The 27,417-nt window shown below is 38.5% G+C and overlaps 1 protein-coding gene across 4 annotated transcripts in view; it reads left to right on the top strand.

The window, feature by feature from the left end:
- Positions 1-27,417, top strand: part of FNDC3A (fibronectin type III domain containing 3A) — a 218,972-nt gene that overhangs the window by 122,803 nt on the left and 68,752 nt on the right. For 3 of the 4 annotated variants that reach the window (XM_033176880.1, XM_033176881.1, XM_033176883.1), the window contains exons 4-5: positions 6,469-6,545; positions 22,953-23,190. In XM_033176880.1, the coding sequence (XP_033032771.1) occupies positions 6,469-6,545; positions 22,953-23,190 (315 nt within the window). Of the gene's footprint in view, positions 1-1,872; positions 2,000-6,468; positions 6,546-22,952; positions 23,191-27,417 lie in introns of those variants that run through there. The other variant, XM_033176882.1, reaches the window with a different exon arrangement.

Below are 27,417 nucleotides of genomic sequence, written 5' to 3'. Positions count from 1 at the left end.
TTCCATTTCTTGACTGATTATTTAACTTATCATCTGCTTTCAATCATTTCCATTATGCTCACTAGAAAGTTTTTTTTTTTCCATTATAAATAAATTCCCTTATATCCTCAACCTTTTTTTTTTTTTTTTTTGAGACGGAGTCTCGCTCTGTCGCCCAGGCTGGAGTGCAGTGGCCGGATCTCAGCTCACTGCAAGCTCCGCCTCCCGGGTTTACGCCATTCTCTCGCCTCAACCTCCCAAGTAGCTGGGACTACAGGCGCCCGCCACCTCGCCCGGCTAATTTTTTGTATTTTTTTTTTTTTTTTTTTTTTTTAGTAGAGACGGGGTTTCACTGTGTTAGCCAGGATGGTCTCGATCTCCTGACCCCGCGATCCGCCCGTCTCGGCCTCCCAAAGTGCTGGGATTACAGGCTTGAGCCACCGCGCCCGGCCATATCCTCAACCTTTTTACGGAACACTTGTTCCTGTGTTGCCTTGAAATGAAGCCTGGATGTCCTGGAACACTTTCCCCTGCATGCCCCGGGAGCAGAGACTTCCTGTCCTCTCCTGAAGCAGTGCTGGTAGTCTGCAGATAGTCCAAGGCTACTTCCCTTCACCACTGTTGTTCCTGTTTCATGCTAAAGTTCCTTATTCCTTGAGATCACGGCATATGTGCATACAATCCTCTATCCCTTCTCAATGCTTTAAGGCTGAGTCCTCATTTATTGACAACTTTGGTGCTGTGTTCAATTTTGTTCTCCATCCCAACTCTTGTCCATCAGCATGACTTTAATGTCCAAAATCTAGGCTTAAAGTTCCTTAAATAAAGTACCAAGTATATTGGTTGATGATACTCATCATGGTACTCTATTTAATTTCATTCTCACCACAGTGCTATGATGTTGATTAACCTTGTCACTGAAATAAGCTAAGACCTCAGAGAAGAGCAGTAAATTGCCTTGCTAATAAATACTGAAGTTGTTATTAAAGTATATCTTCTAGTACCAAAATTCACTTTCTTTCCCCTGTACAACTTGTTACAAACCACTGTCATTATCATTACCTGTATATTTGTGTTAGCTGTTAATAAATTTCCTCTGAAGTTACATAGCACCATAAAGTAATGAAAGATCTCCTAAAAGTTCTTGTTCTTCTTTCCTGTTGTAACTGGACATCTTTGATCTCCTTTCTGGTCTCTACTTGTTCTTGGATAGAGAACTCTGAACCTGCACCTGAGGCTGCCTTTTCAGATTCATGGATATGAGTAAGAATGCCATCTACTAAGCACCTGCACTTTAATTTAAATCTTAAATTAAAAAAAAAAAAGACGATGAAAGTGGTAGTCTTTATTCTCTTAAGAGGCAAATAACAGCCTGAAACATAAATCTCACCTTTGAGACACATGTCTACCAAATTCTATACACAATTATTCACATGTCTACCTATATTCTATACACAATTATTTGTGTATTGTGGATATTCCTTAAGGATTATCGAGAATTATGTTATACAATGACATTTCAGACTGAATCTTTTAAATTAATAAATATTATCTCAAATTTTATAAATGAAAATTAGCAGCAGGCTACATGAGTAAAAAATTAGAAGATAGCACCTGTAGTGTTATTGAAGGTAAAGTGAACACAAAGAGAATCATTTACATCAAATATATATTTCTGAAAAGTATACTTTGATAAGCTTTTGAATTGGTTCATAAGGAAGTCTGAAAGATGGTCAAATTCAGGGCAGCAGCAATGGAAATCATTTAATCATTTTTTTTTCCTGTATCAGAAACGTTCCTGCAAGCGGGAACGTTTGCTTTTTTTTCCTCTTCCCCTTTCCCGGGTCACTGCAGGTCACGTGATGACTATCACATGACTCGGTCAAAGGATCTTTTCCTCTTACAGCCTTGCAAAAGAAAAAAAAAGACCGATCTCCAATTAAAGCTGTTAACGTGTACTACTCTGTTTCCTTGTTGGATTTTCTTGTTCTGTGCTGCTACTGTAAAAACAAAATGAGTGGTAAGATTTGCTGTTTTCTAACATTCTGCTCTTATTTTAAGACAGAAAGCGTTGTATTAATCTGAAGTCATGCCGTGTGTTTTTAAAAATAGATGCTAAATTTAATCGCTATAAAAATATTTTAAATTGCCGTAATTACAAAAAGGTTAGACTGTGTCGAGTTATTTTGTAATTTTATATTCCACAGAGTATTCCATTCTAGGAGCTTTATTTTACTAGGTTTTTCTTCTAGAGCTGAAATCTGAAAATTGGCATCAGAATATTTGGAAGCCATTGTGAAAGCTGGCTTATAGAGAATGTGTAGCACAGCAGCAGCACGTTGCATTTTAAGAATTAAAACTCTTGGACAAATTTGTGATTTTATTTAAAAAAAACTCATATATGAATCTATATTAACAAGGAAAAATAAGGAAGAATTTAAGTTATACTAGATGAAATATCTTCTTTAAGTCAGTGATGGCACTTTTTAAGAAGCTGGGGTGGGGAGCTTCTCAGATTTCTTAAGACAGTTGGTTAGAATTGTTGACTCTTCTGCAGGTTTTTGAAATAGGAAATGTATGCTTAATAGCTCCATGATTGGGGTAAATCATGCTCAAATCACATAGATTATAAAGGAGCTGCTAGGTGTATGCACAGTTGTTCAGGTATTGCTACTCTTATGCCAAGTCTACATTTGACAATATGATCTGAGTTTCTTCCTTGGGGCAAAATCTCCCTCACTGCATACAAATTTAAGTCAGTTTATAGTTAATCTTCTGTTACTTTCTAAATTAAGAAGTATTGTTGGAACTAAGGAGCTAATCAAACATTTACATCATTAAATATGCAAGGCTTTAAGGTTTTGCTACTATAGACACAGGAATAACAACAGACATGAGATGCTGTAAATGCTGTAGTTCTAAACATCGATACTTGTATTTATTATGTTTATACAATAGGGGTTTGCATTCAGTGTTGAATGTTACTTCACAACAATATTTTAGGCATTAAATATGATACCGTTAAATTGTCTTTTTAAAAAATAATCTGGCTGGGCATGGTGGTTCACACCTGTAATCCTAGCACTTTGGGAGCCCGAGGCAGGTGGATCACTTGAGGTCAGGAGTTCAAGACCAGCCTGGCCAACATGAGGAAATCCTGTCTCTACTAAAAATACAAAAATTAGCCGAGCTGAGATCATGCCACTGCATCCAGCCTGGGCAACAGAGTGAGACTCTGTCTCGAATAAATAATAATAATAATAATAAAACCTATTAAATGACACATTTATATTTGGAATTTTGGCTGGGCACAGTAGCTCACGCCTGTAATCCCAGTATTTTGGGAGGCCGAGGTTGGCAGATCACTTCAGGCCAGGAGTTCAGGACCAGCCTGGCCTACATGGGGAAATGCCATCTCTACTAAAAATACAAAAATTAGCTGGGCTTGGTGGTGCCCACACCTGTACTCCCAGCTACTCAGGAGGCTGAGGCAGGAGAATCACTTGAACCCAGGAGGAAGAGGTTGCGTTGAGCTGAGATAGTGCCACTGCACTGCAGCCTGGGCAACAGAGTGAAACTCAATCTAAAAAAAAAAAAAAAAAAAAAAAAAGAAATCTAACCATGTACCATTTCTGCCTCAGGATAAAAACAAAATTACTTGCTAGAGTGAAAGGATTACTTCGTAAAGAAGTAAGTTAATCAGTCTTTTTCCTGGGCTACCTCTAGTAATATATTTACTGCTGGTTTATTTTAGGTTACATTTCTGTTTTCAGCATCACACTTAGATGTAATTAAAAAACAAAGTAGAATTTTGTATTACCAAATTATAAACTATTTTAACGGCTATCAAAGTATAAAATGGTTTGAATTGTAACTACATATATTTTCATATTTCTGGTAAAAGGAGGGGAACTTGAAGCAATTATGTGATTTTACTATTTTGAATGTAATTAGCAATAACTTATTACTCTGATGGCAAAACAAAAACACCGGTTCTAATGACTCGCTCTAAGGATTAAATATGACAGCATATAAAAGACCCACAGTAAAAGTGCAAATGCTAATGGCCTTTATTAAGATTACAAATATGATTTTCAGTGAAGTCTGTCAAGTTCTCGCTGAATTTCACATACTATAAATAATATCTAAGCCACCTGTAAGGATTCAGGAAGTTAGTTTACTGTAATTTTATTTAAATTAGCTAATGGAAGTAAACCAGCGTTAGTTTAAAACAGTTCTCATTTCTCTTGAGTCTAGAAATATAGGAACTAAAAGGTGAGTTTTATATGAAGCTTTTCTGCCTAGAGGTATAAAGCAGCTCACAGGTTTTATCCAGTAAATTAATAGGTAATGTTTGCTTAAACTTAAGAAAATTTTATTCTTTCTCTCATGTTTTTAAGGATGTAAAGACAACAAAGGCCTTAATTTTCCTTAGAGGCGTTAGAGCATAGTTCTTAAGCCTCAAATTATATCAGTTGCCAATACTGCATAGTATTTTAGTGTTTACTAAAAATGTGGTAAGGATATGTCCTTAGAAATGAAACTACCTGGTTTTAAATCCCACTTCTACCACTTGGGGAGCTTAACCTCTCTGTGCCTCAGTGTCCACATCTAGAAAATGGGGATAATGATGATATTTGCCTGATAGAATGATTATGAGGAGAAAAAATATGTAAAAGGCCTGGCACATAGTATTAGCTATATATAATTAAGATAATATTCTGGACAACTTCATGTATTTGGTGGTGGGCTTGTTTTGGATGGGAAGACTATCTTGTTGAAAAGTTCTTTTCAGCCAGATATTATATGTGTAATTTAGTGTTCTACACAAACACTTTTTACTTTCTCTCAACCACTTCAGTCTTATCCCTACTTCTCTTCTCCTCCCCACCTCTTCTGTCTTTTCTCTCCCCTCCCGCTTTCTCCCATTTCTCCACATCGTTCCTCCTCCCCCTTACCATTGTTTTCTCCTCTCCCTCCCTTCTTGTGTTCTCTTCACTCTCTCTTTAATTGCCTCTTGTCCCCTTTCTTATCCCTCCCTTTTCTTAACTCTCGCTCTCCCCTTCTTCTCTCCCCTCTTGCCTTTCTCCTCTCCTTGCTTCCCCCTTTTTTCTCCACTTTCCCCACTTTCCTTACTCCTTTTTAGTATTTTCCCTCTTATACCCCCTTTCTTTTGTATTCTCTTTTCTCTTCCCTAGCTCTCTCATCTCCCTAGCCCTAATTTTACCACCACTGTGTGGTTCTGTCCTCACCCCTTGCCTTCCCTAGAAAGGGCAGAATGGCTGTAATCCGGATTTGCTGGGACCTCCATGCCCTTTATTCTGGTTTTCTGAAGTATGTATAATATTAACAAAGTTATTTGTTTTCTACCCTACAATTAAGCTTTTCCTCCTTCATTTATTTTATAGCTGAGAGCCATTATATAATGGTAGATTATAATTCTGCATATAAAAGAGATCCTTTTCGCTTTACATTCTTCATCAGACCTTTTTTCTTATTTCCTTAGAAATAAGTAATTTCTTTGAAAAGGTTTCATTTCAGGTTATTAAAAACCGGTGGGCATGAGGGGACACTGCAGTGTAGAGTTACAGGAAGAAAGGAACTGAAGGGGGGTAAGAGACTTTTTTAAAAGTTACATAAAGCAACTAAGATTTTAGTTCCTAGAAAGAACAAAACACACCTTCTCCAAATGCTTCTTTTGTTCCCAGAAACGTTAAAAGAGAAGATAAACTAGACATAATATTTATAAAAGTTAATTGGAAAACCTAACACTGTAAAAGTGAAAGGAAGTGTAGAATGAGAGAAGCTGAATTTTCCTTTTTAGAACTTTTTAGTGTGAGAAACAAAAATTTTTTTTTCCTTTGGGTAAATACACGTGTGGCATTTTTCTTTGTTCTTAAGCTGCCATAGACATGAGTCACGCATTACACAGTGTTTTAACCCTAGCAAAGCAAGTTCCAAATTTGTAACTATTGTTCCTCTTGCTTTTTTATTTTGTCCCTGTTATTTTTGAAAATTTTGCCTTTTGTATTTTTTATTGATTTTTATATGCAGAGTTTAGTTTGATTTTTCTCTAGGTCAGTGTTTCTAAACTTACACTATTATAAGAGTCACCTGGGATATTTGTAAAGTGACTATAATGACTCAAGACCCCATTGACTAAGAATCTGTAGGAGAGCCTGTTAATCTATTTTTAAACGCCCTCCCACCCGCCCCCGCCCCCGCCCCCGCCCCCGCCCCCGCCCCTGCCCCTTGAACTTTAAGAAACACAAATGTAGGTAAAAGGTAATTTGTGCACTTTACAAGATAAATTTTTATAACAGGTCAGTCATCTGAATTTCTTTTTATAAAATGTATATAAAATTTTATAAAAATGTTATTGTTGGCTTGAGTATTTAGATGAAGTATTCAAAATGTAATTCAAATTGTTTTCAACTTTAGCCCGATAAGCAATCATGGGTTAATACATCATTTCTGTGACCCATTCAGGTCCTGCTCAGGTTCCAATGATGTCTCCAAATGGTTCTGTGCCTCCTATCTATGTGCCTCCTGGATATGCCCCACAGGTATGTTTTTATGCTATTTTTCTTTTCATATTTATATAATAGTGATTATTCTCTTTGATTTTGATGAAAAAATACCATTTAATTACTGAGGCTCACCGAGTGTTGTGTATCTATCATAAATCTATTTATTTCAAGTATCTTAGTACGTTTGGAAAGGAAGAAAAGTTTTTATTGGCAGCACTCATCATTTGGCCTTGTCTTTGGGTATTAAGTCACAAAAGAAAATTCATTCTAGAGTTTTATCTCCCTAAATATATGACTAAATAAAAATAATATTTTAGGTTGTAAAGGTGCCTACACTGACATTTTAAAATTTAGTCATTTGCTCAGATGTAACCCAAGACAATGCTTCCAACTTTATTCATACAAAGAATCTCAGACACTGATGGTAATTGTATGGCATGTTGTGTTCAATAGAAAAGAGTTTAGCTCTGCAACCATGAGGGATGAGGGGAAAAAAAAATCAGTATCTCCACACACCTGTAACCTTTTATGCACAATGGCTGGAAAGCTCTGACCTTATAGTAATTTATGAACACAGGCAAACTGAATTAAACTGTAAAACCTGCAGGTGTTCAATATCTTCCACTACTGAGGTTTCGTATAGTCTGCACTCGTTGCCTCAGACTATTTTGGGAAATAATCAGTTTCTTTCCCTAGCATTGAATTTACACTTGAAGTTTTCTTCAGACCCTCTGTTACTTCGTCCCTGATTATGCCAGAATATTGGTGGTGGGATATTGGGGTGGATTTTCTGCCCACTCTATGAAGCACTCAATCACATGAATGATGGCAAAAGAAGAGCATGCTGGGAAGGAGAGAATGGAATGAGGTTTAGAGTCAGAAAAGGAGAATCCATATCTTATTTCAAACCTTTGCTGGCTGCATGGTCTTGGGCAAATCAACTTCCTTCAGTCTCAGTGCCTTCCTCATGAGATGAGATCATGTACTGCAATTACCTCGTAAGCTTTTCAGAATAGTCTCTACTATCTCTACTTTTGTTTAGCACACTGACTCCTTGATATAGTCTGCATTCTGTCTATATTACTCTACTAAAACTGCCCTCCACTGTGTACCAAATCCAAAGGCCTACTTTCCAGCCTGGTCCTCTTTGACCTCTGGTAAAATTTGGTACCACTGATAAGATTTACTGCAGATTTCCTTGACATCATGCTGCCCTGATTTTTTTTTTTTCCTACTTCTCTGTTGCACCTTCTCAGATCTTCTGTTACATGAAGACTGTTCTCTAGCATAGTTCAGTTCATGATTTATTGAGTGGCACCACGTACTAAGCTCTGTATTGGGAGCTAGTGATAAAAAGATGATTAAGACAAGTTCTTTCAGTGCACTTGTAGGTTATCTGCTGTTCTCTCATCTTACAGTACCTTTTTGTTTTATTGTTTGTGGCAAACTCCTACCCTTTTCATTTCACTTCATCGTGAGCTCTGAAAGCAGTTTTCCCTGAGCCTTTGCAGGTGCTTCCCCCTTTGGGCTTTCATGGCATATTATTGATACATATACTCCTCTTTTCATAAACTTATGAAACTAATTCTTTCCTGAGATTATGAATTCTTACAGTTCGTATATTCAACAGTGATCCACAAATATGTATTGAGTGTTTATATATGTCAGGCACGCTTGGGTGCTTGGAATATGTCCATGACTGAAAGAGGCAAAGACTCATGCCACTCTGTGGTTTATATTCTTATGGGGAGAGGAAAATAAAAAGTGGATAAACTCTATAATGTTTGCTGGGCATGGTGGCTCACGCCTGTAATCCCAGTACTTTGGGATGCCAAGGTGGGCGGATCACCTGAGGTCAGGAGTTCGAGACCAGCCTGGTGAAACCCTGTCTCTACAAAATATACAAAAATTAGCTGGTCATGGTAGCACGTGCCTGCAGTCCCAGCTACTAGGGAGGCTAAAGCAGGAGAATCTCTTGAACCTGGGAGGCGAGGTTGCAGTGAGCGGAGATTGCACCACTACACTCCAGCCTGGGAGACAGAGTGAGACTCTGTCTCAAAAAAAAAAAAAAAAAAAATTCTATAATGTGTTCGAGCTGGTTATATTTTACAATAGAGTGGTCAGAATAGGCCTCATTGGGCAGGTAAGATTTCAGCCAAGTCTTGAAGGACAGGTGGGGGTTAGCTATACATCTCTCTGAGAAAAGAGGATTCTGGACAGAAATGGCCAGTGCAAGTGGCCTAAGATGACAGCGTGCCTGGGAACAGTAAGGAGGTCAATATGACTGGACTGATTCATCAAGGAAGAATAGTAGGGAATGAGGTAAGAAGTAAGAAACCTAGATCATATAAGACTCTTATTCATCTTTATATCCTCAGTGCTGAGTATACAGCCTGTCATATAGTAGGGGCTCAGTAAATATTTGTAAATCAGATAATCACCCAAGTAGAGGTTCTATATCTTTAGACCAAGAGCCACAGAGATAATCTTCCTATAGCAATTCTTTGGTCATAAAGAGCCTATAGCCGGCTTGTCCACTCAACAAAGTTTAGATTTCTTGACATTTAAGGCTTTACACGGTTCTGTCCTGGTTTTGCCTTGGCACCATTTTCTTAATACTTCCAATTATGTCCATTTTTGTAGCCAAACATTTCTCACATGCTTACTTGGTGTTTCCTTAATGCAGTTATCTAAGGAATGTTATTCATTTATCCATTTCTGCCTTCTAAAATTCTATCGACCCTTGAGGGCCTAGATCACTTCAATACCAGAAGTGGTATTGAACCACTTGGTTATAATACATATCACCTAATATAATTATGTACAGTTAGCCCTTCATATCCTTAGGTTCCAAATCTGTGGATTCAACCAACCACAGATTGAAAATATTTGAAAAAAAATTGCATCTATACTGAACATATATAGACTTTCTTGTCATATTTCTTAAATAATACAATATAACTATTTACACAGCATTTATATTATATTAGGTATAAGTAATCTAGAGATGATTTAAAGTATACCAGAGGATGTTGTAGGTTATAAGCAAATACTACTCCATTTTATATCAGAGGCTTGAGCATTAGAAGATTTTGGTTTCCACGGAAGGTCCTGGAACCAGTCCCCCATGCATACCAAGGGACAACTGCATATGTATTTTTACTCCTACAGGATTTTAGGTTCCTTAGGATAGGAACTGCCTTTTAATTATTTTTGTGTTCTTGTGGTAACTCAAATGTAGTAGGTATCCCATAAATAGTTGTCACATAAATTAATTTTAACTATAGTCTTCCTGGAAGGATTATGTGAAACTAGTGGGCTACTATTACTAATCTTAATTTAAGATGAAGATGATCTGTAGAAAATGTGTCATTTTCATTACACAGGGTAATCCAAAGACAAAAATCTAGTCACGTCATTTTTTAGTTAATTTAAGTTTCCAGTATATAAGACTTGATTCTTCCACAGAGGGCGAGCCCACAGAGGGCGAGCTGAAGCAGGGTGGGGCATCGCCTCACCCAGGAAGCAAAAGAGATCGGGGAACTCCCTCCCCTAGCCAAGGGAAGCTGTGAGGGACTGTGCCATGAGGAACGGTGTATTCTGGCCCAGATACTACACTTTTCCCACAGTCTTCACAACCCATAGACCAGGAGATTCCCTTGGGTGCCTACACCACCAGGGCCCTGGGTTTCAAGCACAAAACTGGCCAGGCATTTGGGCAGACACTGAGCTAGCTGCAAGAGATTTTTTTCATACTCCAATGGCTCCTGGAATGCCAGCAAGACAGAACCGTTCACTCCCCTGGAAAGGGGGCTGAAGTCACAGAGCCAAGTGGTCTAGCTTAGCAGATCCCATCCCCACAGAGCTCAGCAAGCTAAGATCCACTGGCTTGAAATTCTTGCTGCCAGCACAGCAGTCTGAAGTCCACCTAGGACACTCGCCTTAAGCAGATAAGCAACTTAAGCAAAGTCTCAGGATATAAAATCTGATGGGGGAGGGGCGTCTGCCATTAACTGAGGCTTGAGTAGGCCGTCCCCCCCGCCCGCCCCCCGCCCAACAGTGTAGAGAAAGCCACTAGGAAGTTGGAACTGGGCGGAGCCCACCTCAGCTCAGCAAAGCCACTGTAGCCAGACTGTCTCTCTAGATTCCTCCTCCCTGGACAGGACATCTCTGAAAGAAAGGCTCCAGCCCCAGTCAGGGGCTTATAGATAAAACTCTCATCTTCCTGGGACAGAGCACCTGGGGGAACGGGCAGGTGTGGGTGCAGCTTCAGCAGACTTAAACGTTCCTGCCTCCCGGCTCTAAAGAGAGCAGTGGATCTCCCAGCACAGCCCTCAAGCTCTGCTAAGGGACACATTGCCTCCTTAACTGGGTCCCTAACCCCAGTGCCTCCTGACTGGGAGATACCTCCCAGCAGGGGTCGACAGACTCCTCATACAGGAGAGCTCCAGCTGGCATCTGGTAGGTGCCCCTCTGGGGCAAAGCTTCCAGAGGAAAGAACAGGCAGCAATCTGTGCTGTTCTGCAGCCTCTGCTGGCACTACCCAGGCAAACAGGGTTGGGGTGGACCTCCAGCAAATTCCAGCAGACCTGCAGCAGAGGGGCCTGACTATTATAAGGAAAAGTAAAAGAAAGGAATAGCATCAACATCAAGAAAAAGGATGTCCACACAGAAACCCCATCCGAAGGTCACCAGCATCAAAGACCAAAGGTAGATAAATCCATGAAGATGAGGAAAAACCAGCACAAAAAGGCTGAAAATTCCAAAAACCTCCTCCAAAGGATCACAACTCCTCCCCAGCAAGTGAACAAATTTGGACGGAGAATGAATGAGTTTGACAAATTGACAGAAATAGGCTTCAGAAGGTAGGTAATAATAAACTCCTCTGAACTAAAGGAGCATGTTCTAATCCAATGCAAGGAAGCTAAGAACCTTGAAAAAAGGTTAGAGGAATTGCTAACTAGAATAACCAGTTTAGGAGAAGAACATAAATGACCTGATGGAACTGAAAAACACAGCACAAGAACTTTGTGAAGCATGCACAAGTATCAACAGCCAAATCAATCAAGCAGAAAGGATATCAGACTTTGAAGATCAACTTAATGAAATAAAGTGTGAAGACAAGATTAGAGAGAAAAGAATGAAAATGAACGAACAAAGCCTCCAAGAAATATGGGACTATGTGAAAAGTCCAAAGCTATGTTTGATTGGTGTACCTGAAAGTGATGAGGAGTATGGATCCAAGTTGGAAAACACTCTCCAGGATATTATCCAGGAGAACTTCCCCAACCTAGCAACACAGGCCAACATTCAAATTCAGGAAATACAGAGAACACCACTAAGATACTCCTTGGGAAGAGAAAACCCAAGACACATAGTCGTCAGATTCACCAAGGTTGAAATGAAGGAAAAAATGTTAAGGGCAGCCAGAGAGAAAGATCGGATTACCCACAAAGGGAAGCCCCATCAGGCTAATAGCTGAAACCCTACAAGCCAGAAGAGAGTGGGGGCCAATATTCAGCATTCTTAAAGGAAAGAATTTTCAACCCAGAATTTCATATCCAACCAAACTAAACTTCATACGCTTAGTTTAGGAGAAATAAAATCCTTTACAGACAAGCAAATGCCGAGACGAGAGATTTCATCACCACCAGGCCTGCCTTACAAGAGCTCCTGAAGGAAGCACTAAATATGGAAAGGAAAAACCAGTACCAGCCACTGCAAAAACATGCCAAATTGTAAAGACCATTGACTCTATGAAGAGAATGCAGCAACTAACAGGCAAAATAACCAGCTAGCATCATAATGACAGGATCAGATTTACACATAACAGTATTAATCTTAAATGTAAATGGGCTAAATGCCCCAATTAAAAGACACAGACTGGCAAATTGGATAAAGAGTCAAGACCCGTCAGTGTGCTGTATTTGGGAGACCATCTCACATGCAGAGACACACATAGGCTCAAAATAAAGGGATGGAGGAATATTTACCAAGCAAATGGAAAGCAAAAAAAAAAAAAAAAGAAAGAAAGAAACAGGAATTGCAATCCTAGTCTTTGATAAAACAGACTTTAAACCAACAAAGATCAAAAGAGACAAGAAGGGCATTACATAATGGTAAAGGGATCAACACAACAAGAAGAGCTAACTATCCTAAATATATATGCACACAATACAGGAGCACCCAGATTTATAAAGCAAGTTCTTAGAGACCTACAAAGAGACAGACTCCCACACAATAGTAATGGGAGACTTTAACACCCCACTGTCAGTATCAGATCAATGAGAAAGAAAATTAACAAGGATGTCCAGGACTTGAACTTAGCTCTGCACCAAGCTGACCTAATAGATATCTACAGAACTCTCCACCCCAAATCCACACAGTATACATTTTCTCAGCACCACATCACACTTATTCTAAAATTGACCACATAATTGGAAGTAAAAACACTCCTCAGCAAATGTAAAAGAACAGAAATTATAACAAACAGTCTCTCAGACCACAGTGCAATCAAATTAGAACTCAGGATTAAGAAATTCACTAAAAACTGCACAGCTACATGGAAACCGAACAGCCTGCTCTTGAATGAGTACTGGATAAATAACAAAACGAAGGCAGAAATAAAGATGTTCTTTGAAACAAATGAGAACAAAGACACAACATACCATAATCTCCAGGACACATTTAAAGCAGTATGTAGAGGGAAATTTATAGCACTAAATGTCCGCATGAGAAAGTGGGAAAGATCTAAAATCGACACCCTAACGTCACAATTAAAAGAACTAGAGAAGCAAGAGCAAACAAATTCAGAAGCTAGTAGAAGACAAGAAATAACTAAGATCAGACCAGAACTGGAGGAGATAGAGACAAAAAGAAACCCTTCAAAAAAAATCAATCAATTCAGGAGCTGTTTTGAAAAGATGAACAAAATAGACCACTAGCTAGACTGTTAAAGAAGAAAAGAGAAAAATCAAATAGACACAATAAAAAATGATAAAGGGGATATCATCACTGATCCCACAGAAATACAGACTACCATCAGAAAATACTATAAACACCTCTATGCAAATAAACTAGAAAATCTAGAAGAAATGAGTAAACTCCTGGACACATACACCCCCCAAAGACTAAACCAGGAAGAAGTGGAATCCCTGAATAGACCAATAACAAGTTCTGAAATTGGGGGGGTAATTAATAGCCTAACAACCAAAAAAAGCCCAGGACCAGATGGATTCACAGCTGAATTCTACCAGAGGTACAAAGAGGAGCTGTTACCATTCCTTCTGAAAGTATTTCAAAAAACAGAAAAAGACGGACTCCTCCCTAATTCATTTTATGAGACCAGAATCATCCTGATACCAAAACCTGGCAGAGACACAACAAAAAAAGAAAATTTCAGGCCAGTATGCCTGATGAACATTGATGCAAAAATCCTCAGTAAAATACTGGCAAACTGAATCCAGCAGCACATGAAAAAGCTTATCCACCACAATCAAGTCTGCTTCATCCCTGGGATGCAAAGCTGGTTCAACATACATAAATCAATAAACATAATCTATCACATAAACAGAACCAATGACAAAAACCACATGATTGTCTCAATAGACACAGAAAACTTTCAATAAACTCAGTATTGATGGAACGTATCTCAAATAACAAGAGCTGTTTATAACAAACCCACAGCCAATATCATACTGAATGGGCAAAAGCTGGAAGTATTACCTTTGAAAACCAGCACAAGACAAGGACACCCTCTCTCACCACTCCTATTCAACATCGTATTGGAAGTTCTGGCAATCAGGCAAGAGGAAGAAATAAAGGTTTTCAAATAGGAAGAGAGGAAGTCAAATTGTCTCTGTTTGCAGATGACATGACTGTATATTTAGAAAAAACCCCATCATCTCAGCCCAAAATCGCCTTAAGCAGATAAGCGACTTAAGCAAAGTCTCAGGATATAAAATCAATGTGCAGAAATCACAAGCATTCCTATATACCAATAATAGGCAAACAGAGAGCCAAATCATGAGTGAACTCCCATTCACAATTGCTACAAAGAGGATAAAAATACCTAGGAAAACGACTTACAAGGGATGTGAAAGACCTCTTAAAGGAGAACTACAAACCACTGCTCAAGGAAATAAGAGAGGACACAAATCAATGGAAAAACATTCCATGCTCATGGATAGGAAGAATCAGTATTGTGAAAATGGACATAATGCCCAAAGTAATTTATAGATTCAATGCTACCATTGACTTTCCCATCAAGCTACCATTGACTTTCTTCACAGAATTAGAAAAACTACTTTAAATTTCATATGAAACCCAAAAAAAGCCTATATAGCCAAAACAATCCTAAACAAAAAGAACAAAGCTAGAGGCATCACACTGCCTGACTTCAAACTACACTACAAATCTACAGTAACCAAAACAGCATGGTACTGTTACCAAAACAGATATATATACCAATGGAACAGAACGGAGGCCTCAGAAATGACACCACACATCTACAACCATCTGATCTTTGACAAACCAGGCAAAAACAAGCAATGGGGAAAGGATTCCCTATTTAATAAATGGTGTTGGGAATACTGGCTAGCCATATGCAGAAAATTGAAACTGGACCCATTCCTTACACCTTATACAAAAATTAACTCAAGATGGATTAAAGACTTAAACGTAAAACCTAAAACGATAAAAACCCTAGAGGAAAACCTAGGCAGTACCATTCAAGACATAGGCATGGGCAAAGACTTCATGACCAAAACACCAAAAGCAACGGCAACAAAAGCCAAAATTGACAAATGGGATCTAATTAAACTAAAGAGCTGCTTCTGTACAGCAAAAGAAACCGTCATTAGAGTTAACAGGCAACCTGTAGAAAGGGAGAAAATTTTGGCAATCTGCCCGTCCGACAAAGGGCTAATATCCAAAATCTACAAAGAACTTAAACATATTTACAAAAAAAAAAAAACTCAATCCATCAAAAAGTGGACAAAGGATCTGAACAGACACTTCTCAAAAGAAGACATGTATGTGGCCAACAAACATGAAAAACAACTCATCATCACTGGTCATTAGAGAAATGCAAATCAAAACCACAAAGAGCTACCATCTCACGCCAGTTAAAAAGTTAGGAAACCACAGATGCTGAAGAGATGTGAAGAAATAGGAATGCTTTTACACTCTTGGTGGTAGTGTAAATTAGTTCAACCATTGTGGAAGACAGTGTGACAATTCCTCAGGGATCTATAACCACAAATACTATTTGACCCAGCAATCTCATTTCTGGGTATATAACCAAAGGATTATAAATCATTGTACTAGGACACATGCACACGTATGTTTATTGCAGCACTATTCACAATAGCAAAGACTTGGAACCAACCCAAATGCCCATCAATGATAGACTGTGGTGCATATACACTATGGAATAGTATGCAGCCATAAAAAGGATGAGTTCATGTCCTTTGCAGGGACATGGATGAAGCTGGAAACCATCATTCTCAGCAGATTAACAAAGGAACAGAAAACCAAACCCTGCATGTTCTCACTTATAAGTGGGAGTTGAACCATGAGAACACATGGACACAGGGAGGGGAACATCACACATGGGCCTGTGGAGGGATGGGGAGCTAGGAGAGGGATAGCATTAGGAGAAACACCTAATACAGATGATGGGTTGATGGCTGCAGCAAACCACTATGGCATGTGTATACCTATGTAGCAAACCTACATGTTCTGCACATGTATCCAGAACTTTAAGTAAAAAAAAAAAAAAAAAAAAAAGCTTCAGAAGAAGCAAACTATTTGAAAAGATGATATATAGTCCACACACCAAGATTATGTACTTTACACATAAGTAACCTCCATAGCCATTTCTGGGGCCTGCTTGGTCCTTATTTTAGGCAGAACCTTACTGAGCTTTATTATTGCAATTTAACAACTAAGGAAAGTTTTAAGAAATGGATGTACTACACAGAGGCAGAAATACGTGCTAATGGAATTAAGTTATCAAATGAGGAAATGAACAAAACATAAAACTATAAAACTTAAATACAAAGCAAGTGATGCCAGGAGTAGAAGGAACTTAATTCACTGGCAAATAGTACTAACTTAGAGTCCCTAAGAGCATTATATTGCAGGACAGGGTAACACTTCTGCTATTTCAGTGATGAATTTAATAACTTACCAAGAGAAGTTTATAAACTACCTGAATGGGACTCCTGAAAGGCACTATCAGAAGTTCTGCCTTTCTTGTAATGGCTCCCTTTTTTATAGAATGTGGGCTGTTATGGTAATGAGAGGGTGCCTAACAGGCAAGGAATTGTAGATCGCATAACGTGGGGAAAGAGCCTATCTGGACTTTGGGAAAAGTTTCAGGTTACTCCTTTGAGCTGTGCCTGGTGGTTCATTTTGCCTTTATGATGCCATGCAGCAGTGAGGTCAGTGTGTTTTTTCAAAGATTTTGCAAATCAATCGGATCTCAGTCTTCTTGCTGCTTTTGGGGACAACAGCCAAAAGGGACAGACAGGGGAGTGTGAGAAACTACAAGATGGGGAGACCTAAGAGATTTATATGAGATTGAAGAGATATAAGAACTGGAGAGAAAGGAGATTGTGGTCACATACTGTTGTGTGTATGTTTGTAGATACATAAATGTTTGTTGAATGAATGGTCTGTGTTACTGTTTAAGAGCTTAAAGTTGTTTTGAGCTTAAAGTTAAGCTGTATTATTGTTTAAGAGCTTAAAGTTGGAATAGTTCTGGGTTCAGGGTGAGACCATAGAAGTAGATTGCAAAAAGTAGAGAGGAAGCTAAGGTTGTGGGAATTGAGAAGGTCACAGAACCCTAATAGCTTGGGTGGTGTAAAGAGAGGGAGAAAGAAATGTAGCATTCTGTTAGTGCTAAAAGAACATATAGATATATCTGATCATAGCATTCATTTAACAAATACTTTTAGAGCATCAACCCATGTGCTAGGTACTATTCCAGGTCCTGGGGGGAAAAACAATAAACAAAACATTTATCATGGGCTCTATATTCTGGTAAGGAAGACACATAATATAAAATGTCAGATAATATACACAGTTTCCTTTCTCTGCAGCCCTTCTCAATTGTGTCTCTGTTCAATAAAGGAGAAAAAAAAGCATGTCTTTGCCTACTTAGAAATTAGGTGGCATCTGTGGTTAAGTGGTCAGACTATGCTAATGCCTCATTTAATTATATTTTATTACCTTATCTGTATTTTAATTTTTATGAACACTGACAAATTTGAATTATATTTTATCTTTTTTTTCCTTTTCACAACTTACTGATTTTATTTTACATCACAACCAGTGTACCCTGTTGGTGCGAAATCTAACCTCTACATGGTGGCCATTTCTTAGCACCTGAGCCTCTGGAGACTTAGCAAATAGTTTTGAAGTCTGTTGCCTTCCTCTGAAGTTACTGGCTGCTTGAGGTAGTGGAGTTCACCATGCTCTCGGTTCTTATCTGGCTTTTTTTTTCCCCCTCCTCTGTCTACATCTTAGGTTTGGGTTTTGTTTTGTTCTGTTTTTTTAATTGTGGTAAAACACACATAACGTAAAATTACCATCTTAACCTTTTTTAAGTTTACAGTTTAATGGCATTAGGTGCATTTACAACATTGCACTACCATCTCCACCCTCCATCCACAGAACTCTTCATCTTGCTGAAAACTGAAGCTCTGAACCTGTTAAATAGTAGCTTTCCATTTTCCTCTCCCCTAAGCTTATCTTTGTATTTTAAATGTTCTTTCTCAGCAGAAAAGTGGTTTTAATTTCATAAATAATTTAGCCATTTATTTTTAATCAAATCTCTTGTAAACAACAACAACAAAAAAGACACTAGAAGGCCTATGGATTCTACGCCCACAAAGTAGATAAGAACATGGAATCTGAAGCCAAGTTGCCTGACTTCAAATACTGGCTCCTTCACTTTCTACTTATATGACCCTGGGCAAGTTGTTTAACATCTCTGTGCCTCAGTTTCTCCATCTGAAAAATTAAAATAATAATAGTATGTAACATTGTTCCAAGGATCAACTAGTTCATATATGTCCCTTGAGAAACTTAACAGTTAGATTATAGAGTAAGACATATGCATCCGAAAAATTAACACTTCAGTGTTAAAAATATCAAACAAGTGATACAGAATAAATGCAGTAGAAATTATAGGAGAGAGAGATCACTGAGATTGCAGTACCTGGGGGAGAGTTCATGGGGGAGCAGTCAAATGGTGTCTTCCACAGACTCCTAGCCCCGCACCTGCACCAGTATTTGCGCATCTGCAGTTATGTGCTCTGCCTTCTCATCCAGCCCACAAACTCTACTTCCTCATCTGTAACACAAACTTTCCTGCTCCTGTCCAGACTCAGTTCCCCCACTGGGATACTGGAACCCGTCCCTTTTTGCCTGCATATTTCTAGCATTTTCTAGCATTTTTCTTTTCTCTCTTCTGCATTATCAGTTTCTTGTTCTCTGCTGGGTTATTTTCATTAGTATCTTGAGCCTTTTGTAATTTCACTCCTGAAAACAACAAAACATGAAAGTTTCTTGACTTCACTACTCCTATGAGCCACCACCCTATTTCTGTATTCCCCTTTGCAGCAGAACATTTTAAAATTGTGCAGTTAGCTCTAATTCTTCTCCTTACTTTTTCTCTTAAACCCACTACAGTTAGGCTTTGACCCTATGACTGTACCAAAACTGCTTTCCAAGATCACAGTAATGTCTACATTGCTAAATCCATTGGTCAGATTCTTAGTCTTCCTGAATGGGAAGCTTGACCTGTCAGCAGCATTTGACACAGTTAGTCCTTCCTCCTTGACACGTTTCACCAAACTTCCAGACTCTATACACTCTCTTAGTTTTCCTTCTACCTCGCTTGGTCATCCCTTCCCAATCTTTCCAGAGTTGCAGACTAGTATATCTTAACGGTCTATTCAACATTTCCACTAAGTTGTCTTATCAACTCTTCAAACTCACAAGTGCAAAACTTGAAACTCCAAATCTCTTCCCCTGAAAAAAACTTGTTCTACTCCACAGCCTTCCTCATCACATTGATAGAAGACTGTTCTTCCCTAACTACTTTTTCTCACTTCCTACATGGAATCATCAGCTAATCTTGTCTTGTTTCTTTACTTTTTTTTTTTTTCTTTTTGAGATGGAGTCTTGCTCTGTCACCCAGGCTGGAGTGCAGTGGCACAATCTCGGCTCACTGCAACCTCTGCCTCTCGAGTTCAAACGAATCTTCTGCCTCAGCCTCCTGAGCAGCTGGGACTACAGGTGCGTGCCACCATGCCTGGCTAATTTTTGTATTTTTAGTAGAGACAGAATTTCACCATATTGGCCAGGCTGGTCTCGAATTCCTGACCTCATGATCCACCTGCCTCAGCCTCCCAAAGTGCTGGATTACAGGCATGAGCCACCGTACCTGGCCTCTACTTTTAAATATATGCAGAATGTGGGTCACTTCTCACCATCACCACTGCTGCCTCCCTGGTCTTAGCCATGATCATCTCTTGCCTAGATTACTACAGTAGCTTTCTGAATGGTTTCCCTGCTTTTGTCTTTGCCTCCCTATGATCTGTTCTCAACTCAGCAGCCAGAATAATCCTGTCAAATATAAGGTTACATCAGGAATTCTCAACTGTAGTAATGTAAACATTTGAGGTGGGATGATGTTTTTGTTGTCCTCTGTGTTGTTGGGTATTTAGCAGCATTCCTGGCCTCTCTACTCTCTAGATGTTAATAGTGCACCTGCCCTTCCCCTCCCCGAGTTGTGACAACTATAAATGTCTCCAGACCCTACCACATATCCTCTAGGAGTCAGAAACACTAGATTTTATCACTCTTCTGCCCAAAACTTTGTAATGATTTCCCATTCCACTGACAGTAAATGATGAACTCCAACTCCTTAATAGTAGCCTGTGTCGTGGTGCCTGACCACCCTATCACCCCTTCATTTCTTTGACTTCATCTGCTTCTGCCTTTGCTCCTTTATACTCATGCAGTCACACCAGCTTCCTTTCATTCCTTGGGTATAATCAGCCCCACTTCTACCTTAGGGGTTTTATTCTAACTGTTAACTCTGCCTAGAACAAATCTTCCAGATTTCTGCATGGTTAATTCCTCCCACTTCCTTGAAGTTTCTGTTAAAGCTTTACTTTGCCAATAAGGTCTACTCTGATCACTGTATTTATTCTGTAACCTGCTCCTTTCTGACAACACTTCTGATAGCCCTTACTTGCTCTGCCTTTTCCATAGTATTTATCACCTTGCAACATGCTAAATAACTTACTGGTTGTGTTTGTCTGTCCCTGTTAGTATGGGTTCCCCACAAATATTTAATATAGCATTCTAAGGTTTTTCTTTCTTTGAATTATCAGTTTGTTTTGCTGAAAAATAATGTTTTAAATGAGTGGAGGAGGTAAAATTAGAGCTAGAATTGGAAGGATAGACAAGATTATTATAGATTAAAGGGAAGCAAAGTGAAGAAGAAAAATTGCATAAACAAAAGTAACAGGGTATAGAAATGTATAGTCACTGTGAAGACAAGTTTTTTGTTATACCAGCCTGACTGCAGTTAATGGTTCAGGATTTGTTGCAAAAGAATGATACGACTTTGAAGGTAGGTTGGAACCAGGTTGAATGAATATGAAGTACAAGCCTCTTGGAAATGGAGAGTTTTTTAAGATTTGTGAATTGGAGAGTGATAAAAGTATTGTGACAGATACTGTGATTTGACTCACTTAAAATCCATTTCAAACTTCTTCCAGTGTTCCTTCCTGTAGGGTAGAACCTAAAAAGCTATCAGCAGTTTCTAGATTCCCTTCAGGTAGGGTTCTGGATATTATTTAGTTCCCATCAATCATATGTGCTTGCCTGAGGCTTAAATTCAGAACTGAGTTAAATAGAGAGAAAGGGGTCTGAGGCATCCATTTTGCTGAAAACAAGACATTATGTTTCTAGACCCAGCATATTAAAAACAGTTAATTCATTTGGTCTTGTAGTCCCCTGTTAGAAGAGTCATGTTACACTCCAGTAGGTAAGGAGAGTTTAATAATCTACTTAATGTTTGTAATTTAGGCTTATCTATACCCAGATAAGTGTATTTTCTAGTATACCTATACCTATACCTACCAAGCACATATATTTATAAAATGATTTGCTATCCTTAAGCATAATAAAACTTTGCCTTCCTGAAAATTAGGATTTGCCTTTAAATTAGCACTTAACATTGTGATCATTTTCTGTTTCCTGAGGAAGGTATTAGCCATTTGTTATACCTTGATAGTTACCATTTAAGTCTAAAAGAATAAGGGCCCTATTTTACTGAGGGATTTCTAATTTTGAGATAAAGTCCTTTAATTTTTTAGGGTCTCCTGTGTGTCTTTTTAGCTCCAGTAAGGTTCACAGGGGAGTAAGTCTTATCATTTAAAAAAATTTATCCCCACGGTGTAATTCCTGTTTTTTGTTTTTTGTTTTTTGTTTTAGTTTGTAATTTCTAAGCCTCAAAGCCACAGATATTTTTCCTAACTAGGAGTTAATATGATAATATTCAGTATTTGTGTCCCTTTAAATGATCAGCTGTAAAATTGTCCTGGTCATGGTCATAAGAATTTTGCATCTAAATTCTAACATGTCATTGATTGTCTGATAGAGTCTGGATCCAGTTGTTTTGTTTTCTATTTGTTCTTTCCACAACTTGTTTTCCCTCACTCCCAGTCATAATATAGAAAAAGAAATTGATTCCTGAACCTCTTGTGTCTAAACCAAAATTACTCCATCAGGAAGTGCACATAGGATAAATATCTAGTATCATAACTTATATTATTATTTAGCTTGTCTAATCAGTGTTTTAAGGTTTATATTGAATTGTATAACAAAAACTAATTCTTCATTTTGTTTGGTGCTAATTTATATGTACCAGTATATTTAATAAGTTCTTTTCATGTTGATTCTCCAAAATTTTTAAATTTCTAATGGTGTAAAAATTCTTACTCTTAACATTTTTATTTTATTTTATTTTATTTTTTATTTTATTTATTTATTTTTTAATTTTTGAGACAAAGAGTCTTGCTCTGTCGCCCAGGCTAGAGTGCAATGGCGCTATCTCGGCTCACCACAACCTCCACCTCCTAGGTTCAAGCAATTCTCCTGCCTCAGCCTTCCGAGTAGCTGGAATTACAAGTATAGGCCACCATGCCCGGCTAATTTTTGTATTATTAGTAGAGACGGGATTTCGCCATGTTGCCCAGGCTGTTCTTGAACTCCTGACCCCAGGTGACCCACCCACCTCGGCCTCCCAAAGTGCTGGAATTAGAGGCATGAGCCACCATGCCCACCTTACTCTTAACATTTTTAAAATAATTGCTAATATTCTGTGGAAGAAATTTTAATCTTATGTTCATGTTGTAGGTTATTGAAGACAATGGTGTTCGAAGAGTTGTCGTGGTCCCTCAGGCACCAGAGTTTCACCCTGGTGGTCACACAGTTCTCCACCGTTCTCCACATCCTCCTCTGCCTGGTTTCATTCCTGTCCCTACCATGATGCCCCCTCCACCACGTCATATGTACTCACCAGTGACTGGAGCTGGAGACATGACAACACAGTATATGCCACAGTATCAGTCTTCACAAGTCTATGGAGATGTAGGTAAGACATCTAAAAGTATTCCACTGTTACTGAATTGGATATTCTTTGCTTGGATATAATAGATGCCATTATCATATCACATTAAAGAAACAGCACATGGTAATAATATAACAGGCATTTTTCTTTTACTCAAGTACTATATTAGGTGCTTCATCCTCATGATCACCCTTCAAGGCAGGTAAGTAAACAGAAAAATCAAAGAGGGGAAGTAACTTATATCATGCAGCACTACTTAGTGGTGCACATTCAAACAAGAGGTCTTTTCCTCTGGCCTGCAATCTAGGCGCTGAGAAAATTTTCAGCCTGGAATAACCATGGCATTGTTAAATCCTGTCGGCTGTGATGCCACTACACAAAGTTGCTAAGCTCTGTGAGGGATTGAAAAAACATAACCTTGAGGCCAGGCACGGTGGCTCACGCCTGTAATGCCAGCACTTCGGGAGGCCGAGGTGGGTGGGTCACGAGATCAGGAATTCGAGATCAGTCTGACCAACATGATGAAACCCCGCCTCTACTAAAAATACAAGACTTAGTCGGGCGTGGTGACGCATGCCTGTAATCCCAGCTACTCAGGAGGCTGAGGCGGGAGAATCACTTGAACCAGCGGGGCGGAAGTTGCAGTGAGCTGAGATAGTGCCACTGCACTCCAGCCTGGGTGACAGAGTGAGACTCCATCTCAAAAAAAAAAAAGAAAAACGAAAAACGTAACCTCTGCCCTCAGAGAGTTAATAAATTTGGGGAAAGAGTAGGCTACCAAACATAAACACAAAATAGTATCTTGATATGTCTCATAGCTTTAAACACTGCCTGTATACTGATAGCTCTCACATTTATATCTTCAGCCCAAACCTCTCTAAGCGCCAGATTTATTCCTGACTGCCTTCTCAGTAACTCCACACAGATGTCTCATGCATTTCATAACATTTCTAAACAGAAATGTCAAATGTGGACCCCCACAACTTGCTTTTTTTCTGTCCCTTCATCTCAGTAGGTGGTCCACTAGCCACTTAGTTCGCTCAAATAAAAGCCAGCTGGTCAAATTTGATTTCTCCTTTTGCAGCCCTTACGTCAATTAGTATCAGTTTTATTTTCAGAAGTTTCTGAATTTTTTCTACTACTTCCCCATTGCCACTCAAATCCATCCACCATCAGCTCTTGCCAGGACAACTGCAACAATGATCTTCCAGTTGGTTTTGTTTCCATTCTTGCCCCCAGTAATCAATTCTCAGCCACAGTAATTATTTTCAAATATTAATCAGACTGTTCTGTTTAAACTGTTTCAGTGATTTCTTATTGCAGTTAGAATAAAATCCTAAACCCTTCCCTTAGACTAGAGTAGGGTTTCTCAAACATGCCACTATTGATGTTTTAGGATGGATAAGTCTTCATTGTAGAGGACAAAACTCTGCATTGTAGGATGTTTAAAGGCATCCCTGGCCTCTACCCACTAACTGCCATTGCGTAGCACAGTTGTAGCACACAACTGCAACACAACATTTTAAATGTTCTGACATCTAAAAATATCTCCAGACATTTCCAAATGATCTCTAGGAAGCAAAATTAGCTCTGGTTGCAAACTGTCCTTGCAACGTTCTGCCCTGTGGCCCCGACTTCCTTGTCCACTACTTTCCCTTGGTCCCTTTATATCTTCAGTTTCAAAACCTCCAAGTTCTTTCTTGCCTTGGTCCCTCTGTACATGGTGGTCTCTCTGCCTTTTCTATAAATTTCCTTTATCCTTTAGATTTCAGTTTTCAAAGAAACCTGCCTGATCTTACCTTGTCAGTCTCTAGCACTGAACCTTGTTTGTATCTTTCACAGAACTTAACACAATTTCTTTTTTGTCATTGTGTGTTTGTATGTCTGTCTCCCTTATTTGACTATCAACTCCCTAAGAACTGAATCTGTTTTAATTACTGTTGTTTCCCTGCACTTAGCATTGCCTGTCACTTATGCTCAGTACATTTGCAGAAGAAATAACTTCAAATACAAAATTGAAATTACACAGCACAGCCTGTAATTGCACGTATCATATATATTTGTCAAACTTACTTCGATTGCCCAAGTAATGCAAATTGGTTCAGTAGCTCTGGGTAGTGCTTGAGATTCTGCATTTCTAACAAGCTCCTAGGAGATGTTCATGCTGTGCTCCAAGGAACATACTTTTGAGTACCAAAAGTTTATACTGCAGATTAGTCTCGTCCTATTTTTGTTTACTGCTAATTATGACTTAGTTTTTAAAATACTAGTTTTTTCTTATAATGTGAGAAAACTGTAAGAAAAAACTAGTATTACAATTGTTACTGTTTTGCATTGTACCCTTGTTATTCTGTAGGGATATGCATTAGAATACATGGATGTGATCTACATTGATGTGAAGGAAAATGAAGGACACAGATCCACAAATTAGCTACCCAGTGGTAAAAGGGAGGTGTCATATTGTACTTGAGGTTATAAGCCAGAGATTCTAACACTGGATGCTAATTACTGACAGTGTGGTTTTCTAACCAATAGCTATACCTCCATGATGCCCTTTCCATGCACAATTCATATGGATTCTCAAAGTGGAATCTGATCCAACATTTCACTGTTAGCAGTACCGTTAGTGAGCCTGAACCTTGCTAGGCACTATGCTCACGTGTGTATTATCTCACTTAATCTTCAGTAAAATTCTGCAAAATTTCAAATGAGGAAACCGAGGCTCAGAAATGTTAAGTCATTTCTGCAAGGCCACACTGCTAGTTAATTACTCAGGATTTTAACCCTCTGAGATCTATCCAATGATTAAGTTCCTTCTCTTTCTACTGTAATACATTCTTTTTTCTCCTCTATGGTGGCTTTATTATTTTGAATAATAGATAAAATAAAGCATTTTAAAGTATGTACTAATTGATCTAATTGATTGCAATTGCTATTTTTCTTAACTTTTTGTTGAGCTGTAGTTTAGACAATTTAACAGTTCATCATTTTACACTTCAGTGATTTTTAATATATTTACTGTATTGTGCAACATATGCAATTCAATGTTTTGTATATTCAGTATGTACTATATTAACTACCACTGTCTAATTCCAGAACATTTCTAGCATCCCAAAAAAGAAACTGTACATATTAACCGTCAGTCCCAACTCTCTCTTCCTTCACATCCCATAATCTACTTTCTGTCTGAATGAGTTTGCCTATTCTAGACTTCATATAAATATACATATAAGTATTTCATATAAAAATTTCATTAAAATGTTTATATAGTATGTAGACTTTTGTGTCTAGGTTTTTTTCACTTAATGTCATGTTTTCAAAGTTCATGTTCTCACATATAGTAGTACTTCATTCCTTTTTATGGCTGCAATAATATTGCATTCTGTAGATATACAACATTTTATCACTCATAAGCTGATGGACCTTTGGGTTGTTTTCACTTTTTGTCTATGAATAATACTGCTGTGACATTTGTGTGCAAGTTTTTGTGTTGACATGTTTTCATTTCTTCCGGGTATGTGCCTCAGAGTGGAATTGCTGGGTCATGTGTTAATTCTATATTAATTTTCCACAGTGACTACACCATTTTACATTCCTACCAGCAATGTATGAGGGTTCCAGTTTCTTTGCCAAAACTTGTTGTCTGTCTTTTGATTATAGGCATCCTGAATAAATTTCTCTCTCATTATGGTTTTGATTTGCTTTTCCCTAATGCTACTAACGTTGATCATCTTTTCATGTGCTTATTGGCCATTCGTATATTTTCTTTTCTTTTTTTTTTTTCTCTGAGATGGAGTTTCACTCTTGTTACCCAAGCTGGAGTGCAGTGGCATGATCTTGGCTCACTGCAACCTCTGCCTCCCAGGTTCAAGTGATTCTTCTGCCTCAGCCTTGCAAGTAGCTGGGATTAACAGGCACGTGCCACCATGCCCGGCTAATTTTTTGTATTTTTAGTAGAGATGGGGTTTCACCATCTTGGCCAGGCTGGTCTTGAACTCCTGACCTTGTGATCCACCTGCCTCACCCTCCCAAAGTGCTGGGATTACAGGCGTGAGCCACTGCACCCAGCCCCATTCATATATTTTCTTTGGAGAAATGTCTATTTGAATTCTTCACCCATTTTTTAAATTGGGATATTTGTCTTTTTATTGTTGAATGGTAAGAGTGTACATATTCTGGATACAAGTTCCTTATCAGATATATAATTTCCTCCCATGTTGTCTTTTCACTTTACTTGTGGTATCCTTTGGT

Source organism: Trachypithecus francoisi, unplaced genomic scaffold (genome assembly GCF_009764315.1).
Source record: "Trachypithecus francoisi isolate TF-2019V2 unplaced genomic scaffold, Tfra_2.0 Lachesis_group18, whole genome shotgun sequence".
Classification (NCBI taxonomy): domain Eukaryota; kingdom Metazoa; phylum Chordata; class Mammalia; order Primates; family Cercopithecidae; genus Trachypithecus; species Trachypithecus francoisi.
The sequence above is the reverse complement of the archived record's forward strand: the minus strand, read 5'-3'. Positions and strand labels throughout refer to the sequence as shown.